The sequence below is a fragment of the Ranitomeya imitator genome, chromosome 4, assembly GCF_032444005.1.
Source record: "Ranitomeya imitator isolate aRanImi1 chromosome 4, aRanImi1.pri, whole genome shotgun sequence".
NCBI classification, from domain to species: domain Eukaryota; kingdom Metazoa; phylum Chordata; class Amphibia; order Anura; family Dendrobatidae; genus Ranitomeya; species Ranitomeya imitator.
Window position 1 is genome coordinate 702,679,463 of NC_091285.1, and position 9,485 is coordinate 702,688,947.

Here is a 9,485-nt window from a genome sequence, read left to right on the forward strand (position 1 = left end):
ATCCCCTACAAACTTTCCCTCATTGCTTTTATTGTGTGCCCAAGGCCATGGACCGGGTCACTTCTGCCATCTGACCTGGTTCTGAGTATCCCACTGCCCTAGCGGGCATCACATCCACTTGTGATAATATGCCCCAAATTGAACAAAAAATATTGGTACACCTACATATTTCACGTAAAGGAATCTTTTATGACCTCACATTCCACATCCAAAGTCTTAATATTGTTTGGTTTCTACTCTCTTTATTGCAGTTGAGGTAGGCACAAGAAACGCTGTCATTAAAATGTCCGGGTTGGTTTATAAAGACTGCATAAACTCCCTTAAACCAAACAATAAAACAGTCTTTTCTGGCACAAACTGAAAAAGCAAAGTAAATAGTCCTTACAGTATTGCAAGTTCACCCGCTCAGATTAGTATCCAGTTCTTGAGGCCTTAACACAGACCAACACACAGGAGATCCACAAATCTCTAGACCCACATACCAAATTAGTAAATTGGTCTCCATTTTATCTGCCACACCACACCCCTGGGGTTGGATATGTGAGCAGTCAGTTCACCCATCTCTTTGATTGCTCCTAAAACTAGGCACTGACCTGATACTCCTCATTAACTTTCTCAGCACTATACATGCTGGAGCCTGCTTTCCGAGGCTTACATCATGATCTGACATTGGCCTAAATTTCTTGCCTAAGAGGTAGTACCAATGTCCACTTGATGGCCAAACATTCCTTCTCCACTATGGAGTAATTCTTCTTGCAGGATGACAGCTTCAGATTAAAATACATTATGAGGTGCCTTTACGTGTTCACCTCTTGTGATACAACAGCTCCGAGTCCGACATCTGACAGGTCTATTTGGACCTCAAACTCCTTAGAGAATTCCTGTACCACAAATACTGGCTGTTTGCACTGGGCTAGCGTCAGTTTCTGGAAGGCCTTCTCAGCTTTTGGAGACCACTTAGTCATAGGCGACTTTGGCCTTTTACAGAGGTCAGTCAAAGGGGTGGCTATCATGGCAAAGCTAAAGACAAACCAGCGGAAATAGCTCACAATGCTCAGGAAAGCTTTAACCAGCTTCTAATTATGCCTATTCTATCCAAAAAGTTTTCCACACGACAACCAGCATGCAGTGACGTCCTGAAGGCAGCAAAGTTCAAAGAGACTCAGGAAAAGGGTGCAGAGTTGAGCAAATAGATTTGAAGCAAATTAAATTTGTGTCCAATAATGGCTGTGCTATAGCATGTGGTGGGATAGATGAATACAATATGGTGAGGCCTGCTTGGTCACACCAACAGTAATGTCAGACTTCTGTAAATGATGCACTGTGAAAAAAGTCAGTGGGCATTTTTTGGGTGAATCACATGAATCAAGTTGCTAATTTTTCAAACTTGCCAGGAACGACTGTGGAGACACGAGGGTGAGAGGGTTCTCTTGCCCACTGGCCTGGCTGTCTTTAGAGATACCACACAGACCAGGCCAAATACCTCAATTTTTGTCTCATCTGACCACAGCACCTCCCAATCACTCAAAGTATCATCCAGGTGTTCATTGGCAAACTTCAGATGTGCTTGCACAAGTGCCTTCTTGAGCAGCGGGACCTTGCGGGCACTGCAGGATTTTAAACCTTTATGGCGTAATGTGTTAACAATGGTTTTCTTGGTGATTGTGGACCCAGCTGCCTTTAGATCATTAACAAGTTACCCCCGTGTAGTTTTAGACTGATTTCTCACCATCCTCATGATCAAGGATACACTATGAGGTGAGATTTTGCATGGTGCCCCAGATCGATATCGATTGACAGTCATTTTGCATTTCTTCAATTTTCTTACTATTGCACCAATAGTTGTCTCCTTCTCACTCAGTATCTTCCTTAATGTTTTGTAGCCCATTCCAGCTTTGTGCAGGTCTATGATCTTGCCCCTGACATCCTTATAAAGCTCTTTGGTCTTGCCCATGTTGTAGAGAGAAGAGTCTGACTGATTGAGTCTGTAGACAGGACTCTTTTATAAAGGTGACTATGTAAGACAGCTGTCTTTAATGCAGGTAACGAGTTGATTAGGAGCGTCTAACTAGTCTGTAAGAGCCAGAACTCTTAATGGTTGGTAGGGGATCAAATACTTATTTATAACTGCAAAATGCAAATAAATGTATATAATTTATTCAATGTGATTTTCTTGATTTTATTTTTGATACTCTATCTCTCAATGTTAATATTAACCAACCCTTTAAATTATATACTATTAATGTCTTAGTCAGTGGGAAAACTTACAAAATCAGCCAGGGATCATAGTAACATAGTAACATAGTTAGTAAGGCCGAAAAAAGACATTTGTCCATCCAGTTCAGCCTATATTCCATCATAATAAATACCCAGATCTACGTCCTTCTACAGAACCTAATAATTGTATGATACAATATTGTTCTGCTCCAGGAAGACATCCAGGCCTCTCTTGAACCCCTCGACTGAGTTCGCCATCACCACCTCCTCAGGCAAGAAATTCCAGATTCTCACTGCCCTAACAGTAAAGAATCCTCTTCTATGTTGGTGGAAAAACCTTCTCTCCTCCAGACGCAAAGAATGCCCCCTTGTCAGTATTGATCAAATACTTATTTCCGCCAACGGAACAATCTTAAACAGCAGCTTACTGAGAGGAGGTAGCAACAACCTTAGGAAGCCGACCAAGCATAGCAAGGTATCTGGCCAGGTGACTGGATTATCCCAATCTGGGTTATCCAAATAAATCACCAGTTCCATTGGACAATGGGGCAGTTCTGTAAACCACCAGCTGGAACCAGGGTCCCATATGCTGAAGTATCTTAAAATCACACTGGTTACAGGAACAGGGTCCTTTTAAAGTCCCTCAGCTCCCATTTCAAGGAATTGTTCCCCATAAGATTGGAGGGTGGATTATCATGGCTGTTTCCGTATATAATCCGTAATTCCACAAATTATCATATGAAAAGGGGCAACTGACAGTGCCACATGAAACAATGGCTCATGTCTCTTGACTTACTGAACAAAGGAATAGTATGTCTGTCATAATTAAGAATAATTCACCCTTGTACAAGTGGCCAGATTTGAGTGATCACAATGGCTAATAATATTATATATTTAGCAGTTCCTGCCAAATTAAAATAACAGCAGTTTGATCACACAATTTGTCAAAAGAATGCGCACTGGATGAATCAAATGATTGGAAATCAAATTTTGTTGAAAAGAAAATGTTAGATGATAGAGTTTAATTTCGAAAGATTCTTTCATTTCTAGGGGTACTCTAGGTTAAATATCCAGTCATGTAGAGCCTTTTCTGATCTACTCAGAGCGAAGTCTGAATATAATGTGTTTATTCCATAGATAATCAAATTTATTTGAGTAGAATTAAATTTTCCTCAACTTTTACAAAAAATTTGTTGCTCACAAACTTAAAATGGCGACCAGCTGCTGCCACCATTTTGCTGAACCATTGAGGGCTAAGCAAACGGTTAAACAAGATAATTCTCACCTTTACCTTCACCTGTCCCAACATCTTTACAGCTTGTTATCCAGTGCTCGGCGTTTCTATTTTGTGTCTTCCCTTGTTGCATGTGGTATCTTCTGCCTTCTTTATTCCAGGTCCTGGCTTTCAGCTTGTAAATGCCTCCGACTGATTTTACTGCATTGGGCAGTGTGATGTGTAGCATAGCATCATGATATTACAATGTGCGCTGTGATAAAGCGGTAAGACCATATGCAGTGAAACGGCAGTGACGCAAGCCACTTCAAACAAAGCGTTTCTTTATTGTGTTACTTCATTCAGTCATTTAGCAATACATAGCAAACGATTTCTTCATGCAGGCCAAAGGAAAATATACAGTACATGGCTTCTTCACACAGTCCATCAGAAATACACAGTAACCGGCTTTACCTTGGCAGTCCCTACACAGGCCATACTTCCCTTTGTCCAATTTCCCTGGGGCGACCGCCCGCCGATACCAAGTCTCTACTCACGCCGTGCACATCACGCTATCCTCCGGATTGCAGCCTGGCAACATAAGACAGCCCGGGATGCAGGGTGTCAGTTCCTTTCGCCCCTGTGTTGCTCCACACACAAAGAGCTCTGCAGAGAACTGCTCTGTCTGCTTCCAAGCTCAATACCGACACACCTCCCCCTCTACTACAGGGCTTTTAATCATAATATGAACAAAAAGGAACTGAGTCAATGCTAGTTTAACGTACAAAATTAACAATATTTTATTTTAAACCCGTAAATCACACAAAAGTCAATACAAAAGTTAAAAAAGGAATGTATAGAGCAGTATAAAGAAGAACTATATATACTGGGTCTGTGATAAAAAATCCAAGATGATGAGTACCGCTCACAATGCAAAGCACCATGGGTAAATATAGTAGGAAAGAGGTAAGGTTACTGCTATAAGTGTTAGATCATTAGTGGCTAATGAATTGGCTCAGCTGCAAGGCATATATTGGTCATGGCAAATGTTCAGTGGGTGCAGCCAGCTACCAGCAAAAAAATTCAAGGAAAAGACCTTCAGACTAGCTACGACGTGATCAGGTCTATCATTGATGATGTCAGCGCGCTTGCGCGCTGGACACTTGCCACACTAGTGCCTGTGCGCCCGCCCTCCCATGTGACTGGGTTGGGACTGACGCTGTGGCTATGCGCACGCGCACCAGGTGTCCTCTTTGTTGACGACCGGTTGCGTGGTAACAACTATGTGCCGGTTGCCCCACGTGACTGGATTTGTTACCAGTGACGTGGGCACATGTGCACTGGACATCTGCGCAATTGGTGCATTCTAACCAGGTGACTAGCTAGCAGGATATAAAGACAGGGATTCTTCCCTACTTTAGCCACAACCCCTGAAGAAGGAGATCAGTACCGAAACGTACGTTGGGGAGTGAGTTCCAGCTCACTTGCTCTGCATCACCATGGGTAATAGAATTTAATCTTATGTATTGACTTTATTACTGCCGATTCATATGTGGTATATAGGAAATGTGGCCAAAATATATATAGATGTTTGGAGTCTGAAGGTCTTTTCCTTGATTTTTTTGCTGGTAGCTGGCTGCACCCACTGATCATTTACCATGACCAAAATATGCCTTGCAGCTGAGCCAATTCATTAGCCACTAACGATCTAACACTTGTAGCAGTAACCTTACCTCTTTCCTACTATATTTACCCACGGTGCTTTTCATTGTGAGCGGTACTCATCATCTTGGATTTTTTATCACTGACCCAGTATATAAAGTTCTTCTTTATACTGCTCTATACGTTGCTTTTTAACTTTTGTATTGACTTTTGTGTGATTTACGGGTTTAAAATAAAATATTGTTAATTTTGTACGTTAAATTAGCATTGACTCAGTTCCTTTTTGTTCATATTATGTATATTTGAGTCGCTATTATCACAGTATGCAATCAGCATACAGATGCGATCAACGCATCGCTATACATGTAGCTAAAAATGGCTTGGAGAATGTTTTTTCTATTAGGGCTATTAATCAGTCACTGCTTCACTATTCTAATTACAGCCACACCTGTGTCTGCAGTATACCCTCATGGCCTCACTGCGCTTCCATGCACATTCTGGAGAGCAGATACAGTGCCTGCTAGCTGTAACAGGTCCCTGCCTCACAGCGCCAAAATGGAAGGGCAAACAGTGATGTTTGAGGGCTAGTTGATGCTCAAGCTGTGGACTCAATTGAAGAGAATAGGGTTGCATGGATGCTGGACAAGGTGAGTTTTGAGATGAGAATTACTTCTTTCTTCTTTTTTTTATTTATTATGCTCTGGGACCTGGATAGATATAATATCTAACATTACATTTGCTGCAAACAACTTTCCTGCTAATCAAATTTCCCAGTAACATCAAAACAAATTTCATAATTCGAACCTCAACAGATCTGCTCTTTTCTAGACTTTACTCCCGTTCATCCAGAGTCCTAACTACATGTTGAGCAATGATCCCAAACAACCAGTCATGTCATAAGAACGAGAGAAGAAAAGCTTATTACAAAATAGGAAAATATTTATTGATTAATTTGTTTATTGACTTTTTTATTTCCTTATTTCTCAGACTGTAAATTATGGGATTTATAAAAGGAGTAAACACAGTATATAGCAGTGATAGGATTTTATTAATATTTAAGGTTTGAACTACTGTTGGGAAAACATAAACACTCAATATAGTCAAGTAGAATATGGAGACCACGATGAGGTGAGAGCTGCAGGTGGAGAAGGCTTTCTGTCTACTGCTAGACTGAACCTGGAAGATGGTGAAAATGATATTAGCATAAGAAATTATTATAATTGTGATGGGGATGACAAGTATAGGAATGCTCATTATGTAGACTTCTATTTGAATAATTTTAGTATCAGAACAAGCAAGTTCTATTAGGGGAACAAGATCACAGAAAAAATGATCAATGATATTTGGTCCACAAAACGTCATCATCGATACTGTTATGGTATCAATGAATGCAAGGAGAAAACCAACAAGCCAAGACAAGATGGCCCATTTCACACAATCTCTACTTGTCATGATGATGGTGTAATGGAGAGGTTTGCAGATGGCCACATATCTGTCAAAGGACATCACTGTGAGGAGGAAACATTCAGATGTTTCTATACCACCAAAAATACAAAACTGGGTCAAACATTCAATAAAAGTAATGGCTTTCCCATTAGTCAATAGAATATGGAGAGTGTTAGGGACAATATCTGTGATCAATAAGATGTCACTGATGGACAATAGTGAGATGAAGAAGTACATTGGAGTGTGGAGGTTCTTGCTGGTGGACACCAGGGTGATTAACAGACAATTCCCACATATTGTTCCAGAGTAAATCATGAGGAGAAGACAGAAAACTAAAATTCTTGAATGTTGGTCACTTTGAAATCCTAGAAGAAAAAACTCTGTGTCCGTAGTCAGATTGTTTTCCTGCATAAATATAAAAATGTAACAATTAATTGCTGCCAATAATAATAGTAATTACAACTACTTTTAATAGTTGCCATAAAAATGAAAAATTGAATAGATTTGATAACGTCTATTAAAATGAGTCTTGTGGCTAAGAGGTTGTGAAAACTATATTGTGCTACTTCCTCTTCAAGCCCAGGAATAGTGGGATCACAAAGGTCAAATTCTAGAGAGATACCATCAGCATAGAAATGATTGAAGCAATCCACTGAAATTTACTTTGATTAAAATTTCTAAAACCGCACAGGTCTCCGTAAAATCGAACAATTTGCAATTCAATGGATGAACTAAATATTAGTCTTGTGCCATGTCACTGACTGCTGAAGAGTTGAAGAGCAGGTTATGGACATCAAGCGCAGCCAGCTCATTTCACATAGAGACCCCAAAAAATTGGTTTGAGTTGTACAATTTCACAATTGCTGAAACACATTGAAATTGTGAGTGGTAGTCAGTCTGGAATAATAATCCAAAGGTGCAAGTGAGATAAAAAGTTGCTTCACTTCAGGCCTCTTCCTTTACGTGACGCATTTTTATTTTTTTAAATCTTCACATACTGCAATTGCAAATTAGGGGTGGACGGTTAACTTTTGTAATAATTTTGCTAGTAAAGAAGAATATTGAAACATAGGTTTGCGTGTCACAAGCACAAGTAATGGAAAAAGGGAAGTTCAACTTCAGAGAAACGCCACACCTATACCCAACTGATTCCTGTAAAGACTAGAATGGCCCCAGCCACACAACTAAAAAACCACCTCGGAACTAACTCCATAAAAGGTCTTCAAGGGGTTTCTCCTACCTCCTGAGGAACAAGACAGGATGGTCCAACATACTTTAAGCAAGGGAAAAGGAAAGTGTGAAGAAAAATATGAAACATCAGGCCAGAAACTAAAACATGTTCATATTGGGTAGTGAGGGGAAACTAAGGAGAATCAAAATAAAAGGAACAATTAACCTCCTAGAAACCTAGCAGTGGTAAAATGAAAACATAATGGGAAGGAAAACAAGAAGACTCTATGCAAGAATACAACTGGAGTTTACCAAACAAACACCTTAGCTGAAGAGTTGGAACTTCTCAAAACACATCCACAAAGAGGTATAGCCAGCAAAGAAATGCTGTGAAGGGTGAACAAATAAAACCCCACCCAAAAAGGCAAACAAAAAAGGGAAAATGTGAAACACCTGTTGAGGAGTAAACCAAGAAGAGAAAACAAAGACAATAGAAATCAGCATTTGGACATGGAAGAAAAGTGCAATAGCTTAGCAGACTGAGAAACCAACCATGCATCAACTAGTCAGAGGATTAAATCACCAAACCGCGACATTACACAAGTCAGCCATAGATTATTTATTAATTCATTCATTTATTTTTAAATGAGGAAGCTGGTATATGCAATTGTGTGATTAAAACATAACTTTTAATGCAACTCACATATAAAACACTAGCTGAAGAGCTCAGCGTTGCCTGGGCATATTAAATATCTTTGGTTAGTTATAGCACCTCACTTCTCTTATTTTCCTATCAGGCCTCTCATTTAGCACCTCACTTCTTTCATTTTCTCATCACGCCTCTCATTTTCCCCCTCACATCTTTCATTTTCTCCCTCACATCTCTCATTTTCTCCCTTACACCTCTCATTTTCCCCCTCACTCCTCTTATTTTCCCCCTCACTCCTCTCATTCCCCCTAACACTTGTCATTTCGACCTCACATCTGTCATTTTCCGATCACTCCACTATTTTCCCTCACTCCTCTAATTTTGCACTCACACCTTTTCATTTTCCCCTCAGTATATACATGTTTGTCATCTCCCTTATATATAGTATACACCTGTATGTTATCTCCTGTATATACTATTCAAGATTCAAGATTCAAATAAGCTTTATTGGCAGGACCAAATACACATCAGTTTTGCCAAAGCAAGTGTATAGAGGCAATAGGGATAGGGACTGTGGGGATGTTGGGTAGGAGCTGTAGGAAAGGTGGATGGGGGCAGATCCAGGGTGGGGGCTATAGTCCATGGCATAGGGGAGGTGGATGGGGGCAGATCCATTGTGGGGGCTATAGTCCATGGCACAGGGGAGGTGGATGGGGGCAGATCCATTGTGGGGGCTATAGTCCATGGCATAGGGGAGGTGGATGGGTATATATATATATATATATATACTATATACATGTATGTCATCTTTCCTGCATATAGTATATACCTGTGTCTTCTCCTCCTGTTTGTAGTATATACCTGTATGTCATCTCCTCCTGTATATAGTATATACCTGTGTGTCATCTCCTCCTATAAATAGTATATACCTGTAAGTCATCTCCTCCTGTATATAGCATATAACTGTGTGTCATTTGCTCCTGTATACACTATATACCTGTGTGTCAACTCCCCTGTATATAGTACTGTATATACCTGTATGTCATCTTCGCTGTATATAGTATATACCTGTATTTCATCTTCACTGTATATAGTATATACCTGTATGTCATCTCCTCCTGTTTATAG

The 9,485-nt window shown here is 40.1% G+C and overlaps 1 protein-coding gene across 1 annotated transcript; it reads right to left on the reverse strand.

Annotated features, from left to right (window-relative positions):
* Positions 1-797: 797 nt before the first annotated feature.
* LOC138674798 (olfactory receptor 5G25-like) lies at positions 798-6,949 on the reverse strand. The gene is made up of 2 exons (XM_069762614.1): positions 6,018-6,949; positions 798-1,020 (listed from the first exon to the last, which is right to left on the reverse strand). The coding sequence occupies exons 1-2, from the start codon at positions 6,947-6,949 to the stop codon at positions 798-800; spliced, it is 1,155 nt and encodes a 384-aa protein (XP_069618715.1).
* Between the last annotated feature and the right edge of the window lie 2,536 nt (positions 6,950-9,485).

Coding starts and splice junctions, on each gene's coding strand:
- LOC138674798 (XM_069762614.1), bottom strand. CDS start 6,949: ATGCAGGAAAACAATCTGACTACGGACACAGAGTTTTTTCTTCTAGGA. Junction 1,021..6,017: donor AATAAATATTTTCCTATTTT/GTAATAAGCTTT, acceptor GTTTGTCTTTAG/CTTTGCCATGATAGCCACCC.